The sequence below is a fragment of the Halichoeres trimaculatus genome, unplaced genomic scaffold (genome assembly GCF_033239565.1).
Source record: "Halichoeres trimaculatus isolate MK-OKI-2021-1 unplaced genomic scaffold, fHalTri1.1 fHalTri1_scaffold_18, whole genome shotgun sequence".
Lineage (NCBI taxonomy): Eukaryota > Metazoa > Chordata > Actinopteri > Labriformes > Labridae > Halichoeres > Halichoeres trimaculatus.
This window is the reverse complement of record NW_027437196.1, coordinates 16271486-16295415: the sequence shown is the minus strand read 5'-3', so window position 1 is coordinate 16295415 and position 23930 is coordinate 16271486. Positions and strand designations below refer to the sequence as shown.

The 23930-nt window shown below is 40.0% G+C and overlaps 1 protein-coding gene across 1 annotated transcript in view; it reads right to left on the bottom strand.

The window, feature by feature from the left end:
* The window catches only part of pola1 (polymerase (DNA directed), alpha 1), a 79783-nt gene that overhangs the window by 46692 nt on the left and 9161 nt on the right, over positions 1-23930 (bottom strand). Inside the window, exons 18-26 of the mRNA XM_074693680.1 lie at positions 20380-20469; positions 20167-20283; positions 19904-20079; positions 19661-19790; positions 19081-19200; positions 18887-18977; positions 18664-18788; positions 18361-18510; positions 17849-17971 (exon numbers count right to left, since the gene is read on the bottom strand). Of these exons, the coding sequence (XP_074549781.1) occupies positions 17849-17971; positions 18361-18510; positions 18664-18788; positions 18887-18977; positions 19081-19200; positions 19661-19790; positions 19904-20079; positions 20167-20283; positions 20380-20469 (1122 nt within the window). The remainder of the gene's footprint in view (positions 1-17848; positions 17972-18360; positions 18511-18663; positions 18789-18886; positions 18978-19080; positions 19201-19660; positions 19791-19903; positions 20080-20166; positions 20284-20379; positions 20470-23930) is intronic.

Sequence of the window (23930 nt, the reverse complement as noted above, 5' to 3'; positions counted from 1 at the left end):
CCAGATTTGAGAAACACTGGCATAGCCTATCATTCGCAGAACAAAACAAACAAAAACAAGTTACACCACATACACAACGTCAACAGCTGATGGTGCTTGGTGGAAACAACACGTGAAAAAAACAACATCAATAAGTTACATTTATACATCGCTGCCAGAGGATGAAATGAGTGCGTTAAGTGTCCACAGCTGCATACTCAAAACCCAGGCCGATTTGAGTACATCATCCTGGTACTTTTGCATACTCATTTTTCGCATACTATGCATACTGTTTTTCATTTTGACGCAGTATACTCAAAATTTTGAGTATTTGAGTATGGAAGTATGCGATTTGGGACACACTACCTGTTTCTACCAAGTAGACCAGTTTGGGAGGGACTTGGTCTATTAGGCCTGATCCTGTTTGCATTTCCACAGCCCAACCGTGCCCCCTTGTGGTAGGCCGTGTATAAGCTGGATGCCGATAGCCGCAACAGTTATGTAATAGGATGACACCATGGAAGTGCAACAGTGTTCCCCACTAATAAATCCAACAAAGAAGAAAAACACGGCACAGTAAACAAAGAGCAATGATGGGAGACATCCAGCGACTTTCCATGTGGCTCTTTGTTACAAAGCACAATCAAGCTTTGTTTCAGAGGAGACCGTACTGCCAGGAAAATACAGCCACTGTCACATGGTTAGTGACGTCTCTCTCAACCAACCAATGGTCTGGAGTGTTGTAGCTCCACCTTCTGGGATCTGATTGGTTCACCCCAATGGATGAGTCCCAAAAAGTGAAATTGTTTGTCTGGGTTATTCATTTCCCGGGGTAAGTCACTTGAAACGCCACAAATTGTCGTACCAAGACATACCAAACCGAACCACTTGGTGGAAACGGGGCCTAAAGCATCACGTTACACAGAGCAATACAACACACACACCCACACAGACACACGCACACTTAGTTATTGAATGTTACAAGGGGGGGAAATGACGTCGTGATCTCTGCTGACAGATGTGGATCCAGCAGACTCTTTACCAGCTTAGCAGGGTCGAGGAGGATCAGCGAGTCAAGACATAACAAAGGTTAACACAAGACTCAGTGAACTTTCCAATGGTCAAACTTCCGATGTGTTTCTTGTACCAAAAGGGGTCTGATATCAGTTTCAGGTTCATACCAGCATGATGGCAAATTTATCAGTTCCAAAACGAACTAATCAGGAATCCTTATCTGTGATTTCTTGGTTTCATTTTTTTTTGTTACAATCAGAGAAGATGCCAAGTTGTGCGCCCCATGAGGCAATCTGTCGTGCAGACAGCCTGGGTTCAAATCCAAGGTGTGGCACCTTTCTCATAAGTCACTTCCCACCCTCACCCCGTTTTCATTTCTATACACTCTCTAAATAAAGGCAATAACAGACTTACGGAAAAAAAGCAATGGAGCAAGGAGGCGGTCAAAAAAAAAAGAAACTCATGGCCACTTCTGTTTCCAGCTGACTCAGTTTTACGCCATGATAGGCATGGGCCGACAACAAATTTTGCTGGACAATTTATTTTCCCACAATTACTGATGATAAACAATATTATTGACAATATTATTCTGAGACCAACTAACCACTAATTTAAAAATAATATATCATAATGCAATACGCCCTTTCAAATGCAAAATAGAAATATTTTTCATGAGCATTTTTTACCATGGTAGTTGGAATATCAATAACTTTTAAATATCCTGAAACAAAACAAAAAAGAGCGCTTGGAGGTGACGGATGGAGGAATACAAACATGCAAATGGTGATGGAGTTGATTTCATTTATTTAACGATTAATTGATTTATTGACTATCGTCCCAGGTCTACGTCATGAGAGCGCTCAAACACAAACACTAAAACGAGAACAACTTTTGTGAAATACTCCAAAATCCCACAGCACTGAGAATCCTTACTCTGTTTTTTGTTTTTTTTAAATCAATATTGATAAGACAGATCAAGGCTTTATTATACACCGTCATCCCGATGAGAGCAGGGGGACGAGGAGGAACACAGGAGCAGACTGAAGTGATAAGAGAACAGACGGACAACACCAAAGGGCAGAGAAGTGATGAATAGAGAGATGTGGGAAAGACCGACAGAGAGGGGGAGAGCAAAGTGATTTGAGGGGGGAGAGAAGGCGGGGGGTCTGGCGAGGTGAGAATGTGTTGATATAATTGATGTGTGGACTCATTTAGACGGGTTTTCCATATGCTGTCACTTCCAGCAGGACAAGCTGCTTGAAGGAATGAACCGTGTGAAAGACAAGTCGTTTGACCAGTTGCACACACTGCATCATGGTCAAAGTGTGTGTGTGAGTGTGTGTGTGTGCGTGCGAACCGAGACACACATACTATAGGGGCCAATGCAAACAGAAAGCGGCGGGAGGTAAAAAGAGTGTGTATGTCTTCTCTCTGATGAGTCCACTAGTCACCACCGAGCATGCCGCTCATGCTGGACCAAACAACTGAAAAAGCTGCACCAGGGACTCAGATTACGTTCATGTCGAGCACATTTTAGGCGAGGATTCATGATCTTTAATCATCCAGACACTACTGCTATTAATCTGATCAAAGCATAAACAGCAGAATATTCATTTGTTTTAGAAACTACGACCTGAAAATCTTCAGGATTTTGAGGTGGAGTGCCACTGATCATGACCAAAATATAATTTTAGAGGAAAACTTCAACTTTTGTGTTTCCACCTTCATTTTTATTATAAGACTACCAGGGAGGTAAAAACTTATTTTTTACACATGAAGGAGAAACACAAAGTGCTTTCTAAGGTACATTTTTTAAAATTATAACTTAATATAAAATAAGCATAAAGTTAACCTTATCCCTCAGTTCATACACAAGCTAAATAATAATAATTATTTATATGTAAATAAAAGGCTATCAAAAGATCTTAGCAAGGAAATACTGATGGTAGAATAACTTAAGATAAGAAATTGAATCATGCAAAATTTCCTAGATAAATAAGAAAATGAAATAGTAAAAGATTAGAGCAGGAAAAGAGGAACAGCTGCTACACAAAGATTTAATATTGAAGTATTTAATTGCAATTTGCTTTAAACAAGTTTAAAAAAAAGCATGTATCACTAAAAGAACAAAATGATTCGGCTTTAAAATACATTAAAAATTTGATCTTTTAAAACTCAGGCCTCAGATCTTCACTTAGTGCCCGCTCGGGGCATCATGTATCAGTGATGTCAGCTGCATCAGATTTTACATGCAGGCATCACATGAACAGCACCCAGTCCAATGTGTTTTAAGAGAGAAGCTGCTCTACAGTGATATTAGATTTAAATCAGCAATTAAATATGGAAAATTTTACAGATGCTGGTTAATTTCAGTTTGTTATCAAGTAATAAAAGAGTTTTCGGCAACAGAAAACACCAGCTCTTTAAGACTAAACCAAAAACAGAAAATACGAGGATGATTCCTGACAAATCCTTTTAACATGGACCCACCTTTACATCATGTGGTCAGTCAGCATTCTAAAAAACAAAGACAAGCCTTGTGCGTTTTGCCTTGTACAGGTCACATAAAGTCGAAGCTTTCCTTTTCATTTTTCATCAACTGTAAACTTGAACAACAGTTTTAGGATTTTTTTGCTCTGATAACTTGAAGCAGACGAGCAGCAAACGAGTGCTGAGGAGGTGTTTTTGTGTTGCTGTACTTCAGCACTGACTCACTTCTTACAGGTGACATTTTTCCCTTTGTGCTCCAGTTTTTAAAGACTTAATCTACCCCTCAACCTGCCCGGAGACTTAAGGAAGCGGACTCCAGGGCAGCTCACCTCGTGGATGTTGCTAAAGGACAGAGTTGGGTTAAGTGGTGCAACAGTTGACTGTAACACTAAGAGCTGCCGGAGAGTGAACCAGAGAGAAACCACAGCAGCCTGAGGAGGGAGACTGGTACAGTTTACCAGCACAGCTCTGATAGTTTCACATCACATAAAAAAATCTACACTTGTGGATACCTAGTGCAGTAAAATCTGCTTTAACTGAACATTTGCATCAGCATGTCAGAGTAACTGATGAGCAGCTCGGCCTTGTTGTGGTATTTGTCTTTTTTCAGCTGCTGCTTGTTGCTCTTATCCATACTGGAGTTATGTATCTGTGTGACACCCCTGTCATTTATCTTCATCTGATCCACCTCCCCCTCCTCTTCATCAACAAAGGATCCTTTGTCTCTTTTGGCAGACTGTCACATTAAATTAGTAGTCTGCTAAATGATTGAAGAGACGCAATTATGACCATGATCACAGGATGATAATTTGACATCATGAGATTTGAGAACCACAATTTAAAGAAAATAGTACTGTTTATCGTACAAAAGTTCCTTCAAAGTATTAACAAGCCCACACAGACATTTGTGTGATCTGGCGTTACCTACGGAGAAGAAGAACAAGTGTGGCTGCAACAAGCTAAAAAGAGAAAAAAAGGCATCACCAGTTTGTGTGTTTTGGTCATTTTTCATTAAAGACAATTCAGATTTTTCCAATAAAAGTCGCACAAATATTGGAAGCAAGAAAAAAGCTTTTAACACTAAATCTTTCAAGGCACCTGACAAAGAGCCTTCAGTGGGACAAAGAAGTGATGAATGAGTATAAAACATCAGCAGCCACAGCTAGCATTGGCACCAGTAAACTGCAAGAACTGAATTCTAGAAAAAAATGTCTCATTAGACTTAATGTGAGCCAAATTCCCCCTGAAAAAGTCTAGAAAAAAGATCTAATTTCAATAAATTAATAATAAAAATAGAGCCTGACTTGCACAAAAAGAAAAAATAACTTGTTCAGTTTCTTGCACTGAGACAATAATCAAAAATTACATTACATAAATTAAGAAATTTTCATATTACATATTGAAATATTTTAAGATACTTAGCAGATTTTTTGTTGCTGCAAGAATTTTGTTGGAGACGACCAGAAGCTGAAGTAATTAATGAAAAGTCCAATGAACTCCCAGCACTTAAAGACTCTGTGAGGACTATCTGTCCATTGTAGTGACACCTCTGGCAGGAATTGGTAGTGTTTTTCTTGAAAAAAAGACTCCGATTCCGATGAGCACTATCACCCACTGTTGTAAAGACGAGACTCTTGCCAAGGCGCATGTGTCTTTTGGAAAAAAATGAATGGAGAGCAGATATTTCTAACTCTACTATCGTCTGGAGGTGTGTTTGGAACAGTAAACTGATTCACTGCTACATTGTAAATACATCAAGACAAAAAGACGTCCAACATCACTCTGGTGAGTGTGCTTCATTAACAGCCAGTGGCTGGATACGGACGGGAGTGCTCTGGTTCACGGTCAAAGAGGAAAGAAAGTTAAAGAGCTGCTTTCTTTGATTTGAGCAGGAATTGATAAGTACAGAGCATCATTATTAAAGCATTTGCTCACAAAAATCTAGCCTTTGTACCCTCTGGTGCTCATAAACTTAAGTTTATGATAGGATTACAAAATTCCAGGAATTTCCAAAGTTGGAAACTTTTCATGGTAATTTTTGAAAATTAATAGAAATTTGGAGAGAATTTATACGTAAAATATATATATTAAACATATTGGTTTGTCATAAGCTGACATGCATGCAAAACTGTCTAATGCAATATTTCTAAATCAAGATGATCAGAAAAAAAATCCTGGATTCATGAGCCTGGATTTTTTTTCCCTGAAAATTTTAGAAAAATTCATTTGAGTTGACATTTCCCAGTAAATTTCCACCCTTTTGCAAACCTGGTTTAGAGTATTAGAATGAAAAAATCATATACTGATTATGATTTTCTGTAATCATAATCTGTTAACCACACAGGTTCAGATTGAGTAAACAGCAAAGGTCCCCAGTTCTTAATAATGGAAGAAATAATCCCAGTTTGCAGAATAATTAATAATAGAAAGTACAAACATAAAATGGCTTAACATTAAGATTCTGTGTCTGTGATGCATTCCTTTGACAGAAAACTCTAACCAGGCAGGACTGAAAGAAAATATTTTTTTCTGTGAACAATATTTTTGCTTGTAGCAGAACTCTCATAAATAAACCAAATCAGTAAACGAAAGTGACAAACACAAGATGTGTAGCTGCTCATCTAAATAATGTGCACACTCACACACACACGGCCTGGGCCTCTCTCATGGTCAGAAGATCAGAGGCAGCATGTTAAAGCTCCGAGCGGCACAGGGCCCTTGTAAAAAGAGCCTGGGCCACTAGTGACGATTGTTTTGAAAAGCACTCAGCTGAAAAGCATTTTGGGATGACAGTCGGCCGACTGAAATAGCACCTGTGGAGGAACACACCACTGTCAGAGCTGGAGGGAGGAGGCAGGGGAAACACGTGCACACACACACACACAGGCCCTCTTTCACTAACAGTCTCACACACCAAGATGCATTAAAGATTTATAGTCACTTCTGATCTGGTGGGAGCGTTCATGTGCACACAGCTCCCCACACACCCACAGAGAGTGAAAATCCTTCTTTCACCAAAATGATTTCACTTGCATGCAAGAATGCATGAGCGTAAAAAGCACACACATCGCACACACACACACACACACCTGTCCTGGCAGATGCCATAGTTGTGTTCTCATGTCTGCTGCTGGGAGGGTCAAAGTGTTGTAAAGCTGAGTCTGATTTAATACAACCGGCTGAGATCACCGACGTGGTTCACTGAGAATAAGAATCCTGCTCCTGCCGTCTGCTCAATTAAAAACTCAGTGCTTTAATCTGTGGGAGGGATTCAACCTGATGTGTCATTTCACCTCTGGCACAGTCAACTGGAATCACCCATGAAACCCTGAAATGTTGGCAGCAAGTCGGTAACATATGTAAAGGAAGTCAGACAGGCTCCACTGGATGTTACAGAGCAGGAAATACAAAACGCTCACAAAGATGAAATAAAGTTAAGCAGCCTTGATATCAACAACAAAATATTTAACTCTACTAAGATATTTAACTTAACTGGAGGGTTACTGTGATATAGACACTTTTTTGGCAGGTTGTACTATGTTGTATTTTTACCTTGTGATGGATCACAAACATGTCTGCTTTGTTGTCGTTAAAAACCTGGTTTGTGATTAATGAGTATTTATCATCTAAACCAGCTAATAAAAGGTAATGGGTAAGGTTGGGTACTTATTACATTTGAAACTATATGGTACCGATACTTGGTTCCTGGCAACCAGTATCGGTACTCATCGGTTCTAATTTTTGGTACTTTTGTGCATGTTTGTAGTAATAAATATTAAATTGTTATGTAATAAAATCTCAAAGTTTTTCAAACTTACATTCATTTCTCAATAGGGCTGAACAATGAATCGATTTTAAACTGACACCGCAATTTTCAAATCGCAAAGGCTGCAATTGGAAAAAAAAAAAAAACAAGGTCCGTGTACACAGACCTGGAGGGAATATAGTAACTTGTACTTGTTCTCCCTTACTACCAGCAAAAGTCAAAATGCTGTTTTTTTTCTGGCAAAAAAAAAAAAAAACCTTTGGGCTACAAAGATCCATCCAGTAGATCGTAGAGCCATACCCCTTGGTCACTTTATTCTGTATTGTTTGTTACTCTCACTGACAACTGGAGGTCAGTGAAATTTCACAGTGTTCCTTTTTCTTTTTCAATTAAGAAATGCAAAAAAGACTTATTTAAATGCTAACAGCATCTTTTGTTGGTTAGTCATACAATAAAATTACTTAAAACTTGTGTTAAGTGAACAATGCAGAAGATAAACGTTCCCCCCCCACACACATACACAAAAAAAAAATTGTATGCTAAATCGCAATCGCAATATTGGTCTAAAAATATCACAATTTGATTCTTTTCCAAAATTGTTCAGCCCTATTTCTCAACATAAACTTGTAACGCTGTGATCATATCCAGCTTGGAAAAGTATCTACTCTTTAACTTCCTCACAGTCAGCAAGATGCAACAGACAGAATTTGGTTGGTACCTATAAAAGTACATAATTAGGTACTCATACCCAGGAGCTGCAGGATTGTATTTTATTTTCAAATTGACCGGCTGATCTGAAGTGTCACTGAGCCTGATTTCTTGTTCAACAGTTTGTCTCTACTCAGATCGATGCATGCACGGAGCACGATACATTGAAAATCTTTTGCGGAGCAGAGCAGATCTATTTCAGGTACGTTGACGTGAATTGGAACAGACTTGAAAGCTGTACACACTGCTGCCCTCTCTCTTCAAAGCCCAACTAAAGAAGCCTCCTCTGCAAAACCAATTCATGATGAGACTGTCACATCTCTTTTTTTCCTCATCTGTAAAATAAAGCACTTTTTTTACCACATGTTTAAGTTATGCTGTTTATGCCTCTGTAACGTCTCACATTCAAAACGTTGAAAAGTCACGACTGTGTAGTGAAGTCACCCAACCCTGGTGTCGGCACAGAGCAGTCATCTATAAAACTGATCTCAAGTTAACATCATTCATTTTTTCTCTTTTGGTTTTTTTAATAAACAGCTGATTGGTCAATAAGTGGGTGTAATTGTAGTTGTCAGAGTTTTTCTCTTGTTGATTAAGTTTTTCATTTAAAGGCCAGTATAAACCAAACATACAGCTTAGACGGAGTGATTGATTTACTTTGATTTCCAAGGAGACAGTGTGTTTACATAATGGAAAAAATAAATTATGAGGTATGTTGCAGTTATAAAGTTAAACTGTTAATCTTCTGATACCCATAAGACTCATTTAATGTGGTAAAGCAGATCAGAGTTTCAAGTTTCTTTGACATTTTTAAGGCTTTGTTAAAAGTGACTGTATACAGCACAGTACTACTTGCCAAATCATGATAAAGCATCCTCTAATTGTCCTCTCATTTACAGCTCTATCAGCAGTCCTAATGAAGCCAGCATGTGTCAAATCAATCCATAATCAATTATAATCCCTTCTATTAGCCCGGTCTCACATGGCCTCATTAGTAGGTGTTACTAAAGTCACTGTTTGGATTCTGAAACCGTGTCCTGTCCACTGTCGGCCCTCACAGACAGGCTAATGAAGCCAAAATAGCCGCACTGCTCCCATGTGACTATTTGTTAAGTCCACTTCTATCAGGAGTTAAGCCGGCTCTTTAAGCGGACTACAGGAGCCTGGAAACATGCAGCCGTCATTTCCCCAGACATTTATGCGTACATGTGATCACACACACGCGCGCGTAGGCTGGCTTATGTATTCTTACGTCTAATTCGGGGAAATTTAAAAATGACCCCTGTGATTCTCAGACAGCAGCAGAGATGGAGAGGCTGAATGAAAGAAATGGGGGCAGCAGTATTTACTCATCACAGGCTGACAGGCGCACACAACGCAGAGACATGATCGGGTGCTTTAGGTATTCCCGCATCTTATTCTGGGAAATGATTTGTGATTCCTGAGACAAGAGGAATGATACAGAACCTGAAAGAGGGACACCGGGGGCAACAATATTTACTTAGACTTCATTACAGGCACACACCCTAGCACACACAGAGGTTTAACCTAAGCCAAACTCTGACCTCTCCACACCCTCGGCTCTGATACCCAAGCCCGCTTCTATCCTTCACTCCGCATGCCATCCAATAATGTCAACTACGAGCTCCTGTCAGGCTGTTTTTAAACACAAGGACGGAGACTCAATTACAGCAGAATGGCTTTCAGGAGTCGCCCTCCGTCCGGAGACACACACACCTGCTAATGGTTGTCAGATTTGCTAGCAAAAGGGTCAAAGGTGGAACCAATCTGCGTTCCGCAACAATCAGCGGCTTCCACCTGCCTGTGTTGTTAACATCACTCGATTAGAAACACACACACACACAAACACACACATATTCAGTTTGTGTTCAGCTACAAGAGAATGTTAAAATGTATCTACTATAAACAACAAATTGGGAAGGAGGAGAATTTCTGTCTTACGAAACCAAACGGAGGAGAAAACTAGGGAGACACTTCTAGTAAATAAAGAATCCCATTTTCTTCACTATCCTCTTGACGCCTGCTGAATTCAACATCTTCAGTCATTCTGGTCAATCAAACTCATTTCTTAGAATTTAACACAACCACAGGAAGATGTGGGGATTTGGGGGCCTATTTTCCTGTAGGACTGTTCTCATTCAGCAAATCCAACAATGTGCAGTTTCTGTGCTAACGTGCAGCTTTTTTAGAGCTTTGTTTTCCTTATATGGGTGTAATCCTGCTAGAAACCTGTACTTTATATGAGCTTTGTCTATGGTAACGATGAGAGCTAAGACAGGGACACAATATCAAGTGACCAACTCACTGAGTCAAATATCATCCATTATATAAAAGCTCTTGAAGATGCATTTATTTAAGCAAGCCTTTGACTCTCCCTGTACAGAATAATGGTTGATTATTCTATTGTCTGTTTCTTTTTTAAAAAAAAAAAAAACAATTTTAGGTTTTTTTTGCTGCCATGATCCTATTTTTCTATTTTTCTCTAAAGCACCTTGTGATTTTTGAAATTGAGGAGTCTTTCAATCGAGTCAGCGCTACACAGGGTTCTTTCACTTCATAAAGTAACACATTGACAAAAAATGAATCATTATGCCAGTGAGGCCAATACAGGCAACTGCAGTTAAAACTAATTAAGTAATCAAACTAATGGCTATAAAATTTTCAGCCAATATGTTGGGATGGGTATGAATAAGATTTTATTTATACCAACACTGTTATCGTTCTCTCCTCCTGAGAATATCCTGTGTACAAAAGCCGGCTTTACAGGTTTTTTGTGTTAACATTTTATTAAGTTCATAAGGAAATAAATATGAGATGACACTTCTGGTATTTAACTAGGGATGGGTACCTTTCACATTTGAAACGATACGGTACCTATGCTCGGTACCTGGCAATTGGTACCGGTACTCAACGGTACCGAGTTTCGGTACTTTTTTGTGTTTATGTGGTAAAAAATATCAATTTGTTTAATAATGAAATATAAAAAAATTTCAATTTAACAAATTTATTCTTCAATATATAACCTTGCAATGCTGTGTTCATGTCCAGCATGGAAAATCACCTACTCTTCCACCCTCTCACAGTCACAAGTATGCATTTAGGTACTTAAATATGGTACCTTTTGGTTTTACATGAATCGATACCCGGTACTTTTGACAGAATTCAGTCGGTACCTATAAAAGTACCTAATTCGGTACCCATCCCTATATTTAACGCAGAGTGGCAACAAATTCTTAAATATGTTGCAAAAACTGCACTTAGCATTGTTAGCGCTATTTTTGGTAAAGCAAAGACAAGCTTTCAATCACAATGATCTCTCCACCATTGTCTTGAAAATTCAGCTGCTGTTGACGCTGACGTTAAGTCAGGCCACTCCAATGACACGTAAAGAATTGATAAATGAATCTAAGCATAAACACTAATGTCGTCGATGGATTGAATCACTTCTAATCAAATCTTGACAGGAACTAGTTATCGATACCCATCCCGACCAATATGTATGGTCGATAAGGTGGAGCATTAATTATGTTCATTCTATGACAACAAGTTTAGATATATAAACTGTATTGAAATACTCTGAAGTGTTTAAATCATCTAGCAAAAAAAGCTAACTGCTAAGTGATTAAAGGAGGAGTAAAACAACACTTCTTAACACAACCAGTTTAACTGTTCACTCCTATAACTGTCACTAAAAGCTTTAAATAAAAAATGTAACACTTTTACGATGATTCCTACATGACCTGCATTGAAATGCTTGCCGGATAGAAATGAAGTTCACAACACAATTCGTCTTCCTCGACTATAACAAAGAAACAGTCGATCAACACAGCACCCTTGTTTTAACTAGCTCAGCCTGTTACAGGATTCAATCCAAGAACATCTTTCAACGGATCGGATCAGGTAGACATACACATTTCAAATATCCAGTGGTCAACTGTTCACATTTTTTCAACAAATTATCAGTTTAATTATTTCTAGTTATCTCCTCACCATTTTGACTTTGTCATGGAAAAAAAGGTTGTTGTCGATTAGCGTCATAATTCTTTTAAACGAAATTAACACTCATGGTGGGCTTGACTATTAACAGCATCTTTATTTGTTATAACTCTCACTAGCAACATTAACACCAACTACCAGAAATTAACACCAACAACCGGCCAAATGCTGCAGAGTTTTTCCACCTGCTGATCTTTGCCCTACAAAAACCCCCATCAGAAAAACCTTTAATCTTAAAGTTTAATTTGTTTAAGCTGTCGGATGAAGTCAGGGATCCTTCAGCCAGCGGGCAGTGGACAATGAAAGTCTTCCTCTGACGGCAAATGCTTGTATCAGTCTATTATAACCACATGCGTGTTTGCTGCCTGTGTTTCGTAGATGTGTTGCTCTGCACCCAACTGTTCTCTGGCCAACATACAAAAGAACCCAAAATAACGCTGAGGGGTTGAGGGGACATCAATCTGTTGCAGTGTAATCCTAAACCTTCACCTTCCTCTTAATACCCATCATCCCCCCCTTAATACCCACACATACCAGGACAGAGTAGGGCCACAACAAATGGTCTCCCCGACAAAGAGCAGAGTTCGGCCAGTAGCACTTGTGCTCATAGACACATGTACATCCTGACATGAAGACACAGAGATGCAAGACATACTCAAGAAACCGAACAAGAGTGAGGAGGAGAGCTAAGTGGGTGGGGGGGCTTTCCTCTCGTAACTTGGCAAGTCTGATCAGAAGAGTAACCGCTGAGGGGCTGTCATCCCCCTCATCTGAACCCTCCATGGGCTGAGAAAGCACTGCAGCCCCCCGGCCTGACCCTCTCCTGCCACAAGGGGGGCTAGGCCCCAATTTAAAAGGAGAGTGAGAGAAAGATGAGAGCTAAGCCAATCAATAAATACAGAGGACACATGCACATTCGTCCAAACAGATGAAGGGATGAAGGGGCTTTGGGGGCAGGATTTACACCAGGGGGGAGGAGGAGTGGTCGGTGTACGTGTTACAATTACAAAAATAAAAAGCCTCCTAAATCATGATATGAAAGTAGAGTGCAAATGTGACGATTAAAATGGGGGCGGGGGTGAAAACGGCAATGCCCGCAAATACACTAGAAACCCCGCCATCAATGCCAGCTGGCCTTTCTGGCTCGCTGCAGTCGGAAACTACCAAGAACTACTTGGCTTACAGCTGGTTAACTTCAGGGCTCCAAACAAATTCAATAAAAGGGCTTCATGGTGTTTAAATGTTGCCTGAATTAAACCGCTCTTTGCCTCACAGCTCTGACCACGTTACGGTATACAGGCCAGAGTGATGGCTGGACACCATGGACAAAGCCTGCAGTTTAACTAAAGTTCAAAAGAAGAGAAACACAAGAACATTCACATGAAATAAAAGGGAAATTCTTTAATATTATACTATTTAGTCCAATAAGTGTCTATCAAAGTGTAAACCCCAAGCAGAAAAGCTCCAACATTACGTTGCATTGTTATCTAGCTCCATCTGCCACAATGTCTGTAATCGGTGAATCTTTCCTCTCTGAAACTGAATCAGTCTGAAAATCTTACGCTGCCCAGGCTCAGCCAAAAGAACCTCAACAACATTACTTACAGTATCTTATTTACAGTGGGACTCCCTGGTTGCCCAAACACACAATCTGCATTATAAATAGATGCTGGTCCAGGATCATGGATACAAAGTAAACAAAACACTAAGATTGTGCCGAGTGGGATCCCCTGCTGCATCAGCAGGTTCAGGTCTTTGCTATGTGCTGAGCACACTGTGGGTTCAGGTCTTACTGATGACCTTTGATGCTCAGCTCACATCAGCTGTATCAAATGGTTCAAACTTATTCCAATGTAAACGAATAGCTGAATGTGTCGACGGAACAGTTGTCAGTCGTGTAAATAAAGGGGAACAAAGACACTTTGATGATAAAGTTAACAATGTCAAGCAACTGCTTTATTTACACAAAAAGCCACTTAGTGTTAACTTTGGTTCAAGGAGATGCTAGAAAGAGCTACACATCTGCATAGAGTTAACATTGCTGAAAGCTATGAACATTTTCTGTCAGGACAGTTTCAACAAGGCATGCATGGGAAACTGCAAATATTTTATACATTTAAGCATGTCATCCACACGAAACCACAGTTTTGTGTCACTAAAAATCATGTTTTCTGAAAACTCCAGCCAAAGTTAAGATTTTGGAAAACTCAGGCTCCATGATTTTGTGTAGACGTCAGTAATCAGAGCTGAATGACGAGGTCCATTCTGATTGGCTAGCACGGGTTCCACATCTGGAAAACACTACCCAATATGAGTTTGGTGTGCCTCGAGACCCACTTATCAGCTGATTTGACAACGTGTGGACAAAAGATTTTTTTTTGTTGTTGTTGTTTTTTTTTTAATTTGGAGGGGTATTTATATTTTGAAAATGCCTGACTATGTGTGTAAAAGGCCTGAAAATTATGTTTTGCAATGTCATGCTTTTCTTACTTTGAAAACCAAAATGAAATAAAAATTTGAGCTGATTTTATTATTATTTTATAGGATTATAAATGTGCAGTGAGTAAATCTGTAATACCAACAGTGGTTACAGTTTAAGTGTAAACATCAATAGTGGGTTGGTGGGGAATTCAGCTTGCACAAATTGCAAGTGGACATTAGGGATTGTTGCAAAATAAGTGAAACTGTCCAAGTCACTGAGCTACTGTAGTTCTCTTCCCAGAAAAAAAAATTAGAAAAAATTCACAGACCTGGTGTGGAAGATCTAAAACACACATGGTTGATGCAAACACAGAAAAGCACAGAACTGAACGGATCTGTCCTGTGGATCATCCTGTGTCATCGATCTAACTTTAGGAGTCTGTTATGGACTAATAACAGGATTAGATCAGAGCATTTCTAGTCTCAACCACTTTCTTTCCAGGAGTTCCCCAAGCTGACTTTTTTGTTCATAGAAGAAATTTTTAATCTCTCAGTTTCCATAAAGGTTGAAGTTATTCTTTAAAAAATCTAAACTTCATTGCATGCAGCTGTATTATTCAATCAAAATGTTCTCTTGAGACAGTATATACCGGTAATTGACCACCAAAACTCTTCTTATGTTTCTGTAATTGTAAATCTACCAGGATATACAAGCTCTTTAATCAAAATTACATATTTAATGCTAAAAAGTTATTATTTTGTTTATGAATTTTCAAATGTAGTTTTACAGCAAAGTATTCAAAGAAAGTAAGGTACATTATTTTGTTTTGATGAAATTACAGCCACTTTCTTATTTTTCTAAACAGAAAAATGTGTTTTAATGGTTGCAAGTCATTCTTCTAAAAATTTACAGCTCAAGTTTGTGTATCAAAACATATCATTAGTTTGAAGCTCCTCACTTTTGTTCAAAATAGTGAAATGAAGGAAAATCTCTGAAAAAAAACTTGAACTGAGTTAAAGCACTTTATGATGCTGGGCAGTTTCTCATTTTGATGACGGGTGTTGAAATAAATTTGTTAAGCACTGTACAATCATCTAAGTGCTGGAGGTTAGAAAACAGAGACACCTTCAACTATTCAGGAGACTAAAGCATAGACTGAAAAAAAACCATTTTTTCTGTAAAAACAGAGAACAAAGTTTGTTGAAAACTAAAAGACATTTTGTGTTGCTTAGTCAGTTTTGAGTTACTTCAGCTGTGACATAACAACATAAATCTTTAAAGCAGACAGGTGATAAACTAATTTGAAGATCTTAACCAGTGGGAATACACACTTCTTTAACAATCCAGATATTTTCAGCTTAACATGCCTGCACTTCCTGAATAAAACTGCAGCTGTAAGGAGGTAAAATGTAATTAACCCATCCAACCTCCAGCAGTAAGTCTCCAGGGAGAGACTCCCACCTGTCCTGATGAATCAAATGTTCACCTTTTACAATGTAGCTCTGTCAGCCCAACAACGAGGGTGACTGGAGGCGCAGAGGGGCTGACAAAACAACATACACACACACTCTGAGTTACTGCCCTGCCCTCTATTAGGCAGCACAATGCCTGTGTAAGGGGATTCTAATGAAGGAGTCTCCTGAGGCAAAGCTGGACGCCTCTGCTGAGGATGTGTACTGTTAGAGCTCATTAAACGAACATGAGTACTACCAGAGACATGGTGAGAGAGCGTGTGTGTGCGGCGTTCAGTTACAATACCAGGTTTAGTCGTTTATCTCATGCTGCACACATGCCTCTGTACACTGTTCGCTCAGCGTGCACGCCCGTGTTGTTCCATTTGATCGTGCTGAAAGAAGTCATGACACTTACATGGACTGAGTGAGAGCTTCATGTGTGCGCTGTGGGATTCTGTTACTGGAAAATACTTACAGGGAGCTATTGATATCACTGAAAGTAGTCATATCACAGTTACAGGAATTATCATATTTAGAGCACAAGAGCGCCTGTGGTAAAATAGATCATTCTGTCAAGATGATGAGAGACGAATGTGAGACAAGAGGAAGCAGAATTAAATAGAGGATAAGAAAAAATCAAAAAGGAAAAATAGAGACTTGGAAACTGATCTTACAGTGCCCTCTTGTGGATGAAAACTGAGGAATTTTAAATGAACGCCTACATGGTAAAATATTTGATGGCCAGTAAAAAAGATTAAAATCTTGTTATCAATAAAAAAAGACAACTCATCAATGTTGAAACTGAAAATGTTACAATTTCATGATCTGCTCCTTTTTTAGTTTGATTTTTGTAAGACATTTTAGAGAAGCTGGAGGAGTATGTTCAAGTTTTACATCGCTAATCTTTTAACAACACCTGACATTCATTTGGAGCTCAGTGTTGTCAGTTCCTTGGGTTTTGAAAGTGGAATGTTGGCCCACTCACGTCTAATACAAGATTTCAGCAGCTTACTAGTTCTAGTCACTTTTGTCAAACTTGTGTGTCGTGATGCATCAAATGATTTCAATAAGGGACGAGTGAAGACTGTAGGTAGGCCTGCTTAACTAGGATTTTACTGCAACAACAGTGTGGTCATATGTTTTAATACAGTATGGTTCTTCTTGGGATGGTACATTTGACAGTGACAAACTTTTCTAGCAGACAGTGATTTGTGAATATGACTTTTGAGCTCAGGCGGTCACTTCCACTGCAGAGTCATGTCTGTTTTTAATGCAAATTTGAATCACTCACCAAAACTTTGAACCAAATTTAATGAAATCTGCAAATTATTCTTTCTAATTTCACACAGAGGAGCATTATTTTGAAATTGTTGAACTATTATAGCTCACCCAATCTCTTAGTTATTGGTGAATCTCTTGTGATCTTTTCTCTCTGGAGAGGCTTTTTATATACCTAGTTATGTTACTGCTCAGTTTAACATGAACTACATCGAAACGTGTTATTTATTTTTTGCTTATATGAATGTGTATTCATCAAATTTAAAATGAGCATTTATGAAAAATAAAACCCTAACATTTTCCAGTTTCAACCTTTTTTTTTTTTCTTTTAAATCAACTTTTACACAATGTCCCAACTCTTATAGGCTTGGGGTTATAACTAAGTACTTAGATGTCTCTTCTTTTTCTTTGATAAGTCTTCTTTTTTATTTATCTACTTTAGCATTTACTCTATTTTCGCTCCAGTGTTGAAGTGTTAAATATAAGAAATGTGAGAAAAAAAGTTCAGGCAGGTAGAAGTGCGCAGAAGTGCGGAAAGAAGGGAGCTTAAGTATTAGTGATATCTTTCTGTGTTTTGCAGCTGTTATTATACATCCAGTAAATTATGGTTTTATTACAGAGCCCCCTTTTAACCATTATGAGTCATCTTTTGCTTTAATTCAATCTGTACAGGGCGTCAGAGGGCGTCCTTTCTGCTTTCAGTTAGTTTGTGTGGCTCACCTCTCTTCCCTTGTGTGTGACCAGAGCGGCGAGCGGCTTGGCGTAGAAGCGGCTGTAGCTGAATCCAAGGCAGCCGTACATGCTGTTAGCGGTTAGCTTCAGAGCCTTCTGACGGATGTCGTACTGAAAGAGAGACACATTCAAATAACTTAAAACAGAAATTAATTTTGTATTCTCGTTAAAAATCACTGTTTATTGATGTGTTACTGGGTTGAATGGTCATTCATGGCTGAGTTAAGTTTCTTTATCTTTTTGGAACTAAGATCAAACATGGTTCAGAATCTTGGGAAAATACTTAATTTGGGTCATGATTACATAATCAGTAACTTTTTCAATCACTGATGATGTATCTGCAGATTTTTTTCCCCAGATTTTACAGTTAAGTTACAAATCTTCAGAAGGCATCCGTAAAACCTCTTGTAGAGGAGAATTAAAAACTATGAACCCAAAAACTGTCAACTGACCACATCAGGAAGAAAAAGACACCACAGGGATCGTGTGTGTGTGTGTACCTGCAGGTAGAGGTCTGGGTTGATGTCTTGCTGTTTCATCAGCTGTTTGACCTGTCGACGCCTCTCCACCAGCTTTCTGATTTCTTTGGGCAGGATTCCCATCTCCAGGTCTGGATCAGGAATTTCAGGAACCTCTTCTGACTCATCGTCCTAGAAACAAGAAATAGGGTGAGACTGAACTGAAGACAAAAAGCTGCCCTGGGAAGCAGGCGAAAAATGATCCTTATACCTCAGACAACATGTCAGGTCTTCATGGACAGTTTTGTTTCTGTCAATGTGTGATTTTTAAACAAATACACACACCTCATTTTTCTTCTTTGAATTGTACGCCTCCCTCTGTACGGTGGTGAAGCAGATGTTGAACTCCTGGATGATGGAGGGATACAGACTGTTGAAGTCCAGCAGCAGAACAAACTTGTCGTAGAAACCTGCACAGAGAGGGAGGGGTGAAGGTTTTTATGCAGAACACAGAATAATATAGATTGTAAAAGAAGCAGAAAACCTCAAAGTTTAAACTAAGACTCACCAACTTTTGGGTCCAGCACCAGACCTCCTGCATACGCTGCCTTCTTCCTCCGCTTCCCTTTCCCCACATCCACGTCTTCATCTCCGTCAGCCTGGGATTCAGGAAACATTAAGAAAAAAAATTGAATGTATCTGTCAAATGGACGCACTTTAAAAATAAAACAAAGAACAACTTGGTTGTATGTGTAGCTTTACCATTTCCTGCTGGGCCTTCTTAAAAGACGGTTTGTCAGGGACGATGTAGTTTTTGTCATAGAAGGCGTGAAGCAGCAGGAACTCGTTCCTCTCAGAGCGACCACCCATCAGAGTGCGAGACTGTGAGGAGAACAAGAAGGAGTCAGGTGATGGATATGGAAAAAAGACAAAAGGTGAAGTCACCTGAGGCATGTCCAACTCTATCTGAAGTCATCTTCACTCACAGCCTCAGCACCGACTGATTGAAATACACCATCTCCGAGCCTTGATGATTTCTTTTAAGATTTACAGCGTCAAGCATTTTCCTTTTCTCATAAAAGAACAAAACATGCTTTTGTCTGCAAACTGTTTTTTTCTGGGTTCAATTTTCTGTACAATAAACGAGAAAAGCTTCTGTCAGGAATTTAAAATCCTCAACGATCGGCTATCCTGGCGTCTTTTGTCATGTGTGTTTAAAATTCCTCCTCCAAAAAAAAGCAGGTAGAAGAGAAATTACAGAGCCACAGTGTTTTAACTGCAAACTGCGTTTCTTTTTGTGTTTTATGAACCACATATGAACGCTGTGGAGTTTGAGTTTTACCATGATGTTGCCGGCGATGTTGGTGATCTGCAGAGCCAGCGGCAGCACGTTGAGCTCACACATGATCTGAAGGATCAGCTTAGCATCCATCCATGTCAGCTCCAGCAGGTAGAGCAGGTGAGGAGAGTCACTGAAGCACAAAAACGCAGTCTGACTTCATGATCATGAGACTTTACTGTGAAGTTATCTACTCATCTGGGTTTCTCTTGTTTGAGCAAAATGTCCCTTTAAGGGCGAACAAACCTGTAGAGGTTCTTGATGTTTTCCTGAGGGACTGTCGCCCTCTCCATCTTCAGCACCTGAGCAGTCAGCTCAGTCAGGTGGTAACTTTTACAGCGAATCAGCTCCTTGGCTGAGATCTCCACGTCGCAGACCAGACGGCCGCAGGTTGCACTTTTCTCTGCGAAGGAGCCACGACCCTGAATGAGACGACGATAAAAAGGTGATGTTTCATATGGTACAAAGTCAAAATAAGCCTTATTTGCTAAAGAACACTGTCATCCTACCCCCAGTTTTGGCATGTTGGCTCTTCTAAGCCGGCCAATCTTAGACCAGTGGGGGACTTTGCAGAAACTGATCCTCTGAAGAATCACTTCCAGGTCAAAGCCAAAGATGTCGTGGCCCTATGAGGAATAACGTAGACACAGGATCCTTACTTTAAACCTGATGAACACTTGTGAAACAAGTGATAAGATGTTGCTTCAGGAGTTTCTACTCACCACAAGCACATCAGGGTCGATTTTGTGCATCTTGGCCAAGAAGAAGCCGAGCAGAGTTCGCTCTGTGGCGGCTATTTCCACCTTTCCATTCTGAAAAAAAGGAAAACAGTCTCATCAATTACTTTATATTGAGGACAAGTGCTTTACTAAAACATGTTTTCAGTACTAGTAAGGGAAAAAAAAAATTATTCGTGTGCAATGGAACATTTTTTTCCAGCAACTTTTCCTTTCATTTGAGCAAATATACCTTGTGCTAATTTGAAGCTATTTTTCTGTAAAGCAGCAATTCCCAAAGTGGGGGTTCAGACCTGTTCTTAAACACCAAAAGGGGTCACAAAATGTCTTTTAAAGACAAAAACTACCCAAGGCCCTGTTGACACGTCAATGTTGCAACAAAGTGAAAAAAATATGCTTTTACACAGAAACGCTGACAGATTGAAAACGCTGTAGTAAGCATGCCAGGCCTGTAGGTGGTGCTATAACTGTCTTTCCCAGAAGCCGCTTTTGGGAGATCTCCACCGAAGTAGATTTGAGCCGGTCATCTGGTGCATTGGGGAATACAAAGTTCAAGAGTGGAGCAACAGATGCACGTTTTGTATGAAGACAGTCAGCAGATTCAGCAGATTGAGCAGCACAAGCACAACACGGTGGTTCGCGACAATTGTAACGACTGTTGTCGTGTTGTATGCGCTCGCACGAAGCAAACGGCCCCTAAATTTACATATTTAGGGTCCTCGGCCTACGGAAGAGGGCACTTTCTAGCAAGCTAGAAAGTGCCCTCGGCCGAAGGCCGAGGGCACTATTGTTCCTGCTGCGTTTCTTTTTAGGGTCCTCGGCCTGAGCCAGGGCACCTTCTAGCAGGAGCTAGAAGGTGCCCTCGGCCGAAGGCCGAGGGCACTATTGTATTCCGTCCGTTTCTTTTTAGGGTCCTCGGCCTGAGCCAGGGCACCTTCTAGCAAGAGCTAGAAGGTGCCCTCGGCCGAAGGCCGAGGGCACTATTGTATTTCGTCCGTTTCTTTTTTCTTATTATTATTCCGCACCGTCTTTGATCGCAAATTAGAACCCCTAAACATGCTCAAAAACTCACCAAAATTGGCACGCACCCCAGGATCGCGAAAAATTGCGATTTGATACCAAACATGACCCCAAGACATCCCATAATAAGCTCAATAGCGCCACCTAGGCACACGCTAAGGGCCCTAGCTCGGGCTAGGAATGTCGTAGAGAGATGAAACCAACACCAAAACGCTCCTGTCATTGAGACGCAAAAATCATACGCTGCTACCCTGGACCTATCTCCAACAGGAAGCCGGCTAAATCCCTCACAAAATTAAAAAAAATTTTTTTTAACCCTTTCTGCAAAAATTTTCTCCTCTGAAACCAAAAATGGTACAGGTTTGAGACTACCATCACATGACAGACTAGACCCTGCTCTACAAAAGTTGTGAAGGAAGTTGTTGTTTCTGGCCCGGTTTTCGAATGGCGAGCCCTCAAAGTCGCCCACCGCTTTTGGCCAGTTCAGGATTTCTCCATGTTAGCAGATGAGGAGAACAGATTTCAGGTCAAAACACTCACTACTAGTACTTCTACTAGTGCCGCATTTGGGCCTCTAGACAAAAAACTAAAAGTCATACAGCTTCAAAAATGACATGATTGGATTCCTGACAAAATTCCCTACAACCATATGATATTTTTACACACATTAAGCCAACATTGTGGCCTACAGGACAAGTAGTTCGGCCATTTCTCTAAAGTAAAAAATCCATTTCTAGCACTTTTCCAGCGCTTTTCCAGCGTTTTTGTGACGCATTTGGGCTTCTAGACAAAAAAGTATAACTCGTACAGCTTTCAAAATGCCAAAAATGGATTCCTGACAAGATCTTCTATCAGACATGATATTTTTGACCCAGATTGGGGTAAAATTGTGGACTCTGTGAGGACTTCTTTACATTACATGCCTGATAAACTCTCAGTCTCCACTCTGTTTGGGGTTCTGTCACGCTAATTAGAATTCCAAGCATGCAACAGGTGATGTCATTCAGCACAGCAGAGGATACGTTGCCATGGTATCAACTGACTCCCAGACATCCCATAATATTCTCTCAGAGCCATTAGGCTCACTTTCACCCTATGCACAGCAAAATAGCCCTAACTGGGGCTAGGAATGTCGTAGAGAGATGAAACCAACGCCGAAATGTTCGTCTCATTTTGTTGGACACATTGGAGGGAAAACCAGCAGGAGCCCGAGGACCCGTCTAACGCTGCTTGCAGCTTTAATTATTATTATTATTATTATTATTCCGCACTCCAGTAAATCGCTTATTAGGTCCACTAAACAAATTCAAAAACTCACCAAAATTGGCACACACATTATGGGCGCCCAAAATTTACGTTTGATACCAAACATGACTCCCGCCATCCCATAATAATCTCTACAGAGCCAAAAAACCTCTAAAAAACAGACAAAAACACACAAAAATGCCTCTTATTTGGGCCAGGAATGTCGCAGAGAGATGAAACCAAAACCAAAACGTTCAGCTCATCGAGACGCACAAAAAATATAGGAGGTATTTTCGCGTAGCTCCAACAGGAAGCTGGCAATTTGCCCGCCAAAATAAGAGATTTTGGCATTTTTAGCCTTTCTGCAAAAATTAAACCCACTGAAACCAAAAATGGTACATGCTTGAAAATACCATCACATGACAGATTAGACCCTGCTCTCCAAAAGTTGTTCAGGAAGTTGTTGTTTCGGGCCCGGTTTTCGAATGGCGAGCCCTCAAAGCCGCCGACCGCTTTTGGCCGATTCAGGATTTCTCCATGTTAGCAGATGAGGAGAACCGATTTCAGGTCAAAACACACATTCTACTAGTGTCGCATTTGGGCCTCTAGACAAAAAACTAAAAGTCATAGAGCTTTAAAAATGACATGGTTGGATTCCTGACAAAATTCCCTACAACCATATGATATTTTTACACAGATTAAGCCAACATTGTGGCCTACAGGACAAGTAGTAAGGACATTGCTCTAAAATAAAAAATCCATTTCTAGCACTTTTCCACCGCTTTTCCACCGGTTTGTGACGCATTTTGGCTTCTAGACAAAAAAGTATAACTCGTACAGCTTTAAAAATGCCAAAAATGGATTCCTCACAAGCCCTTCTATCAAATATGATATTTTTGACACAGATTGGGGTAAAATTGTGGACTCTGTGAGGATTTCTTTACATTAGATGGCTGATAAACTCTCCCTCTACAGTCTAATCACACTAGTGTCACGCTAATTAGAATTCCAAGCATTCAGCTGGTGATGTCACTCAGCATAGCAGAGGATACGTTGCCATGGTATCAACTGACTCCCTGACATCCCATAATATTCTCTCAGAGCCGTTAGGCTCACTTCCACCCTATGCACAGCAAAATAGCCCTAACTGGGGCTAGGAATGTCGTAGAGAGATGAAACAAACACCGAAATGTTCCTCTCATTTTGTCGGACACATTAGAGGGAAAACCGGCAGGAGCCCAAGGACCCGTCTAACGCTGCTTGCAGCTTTA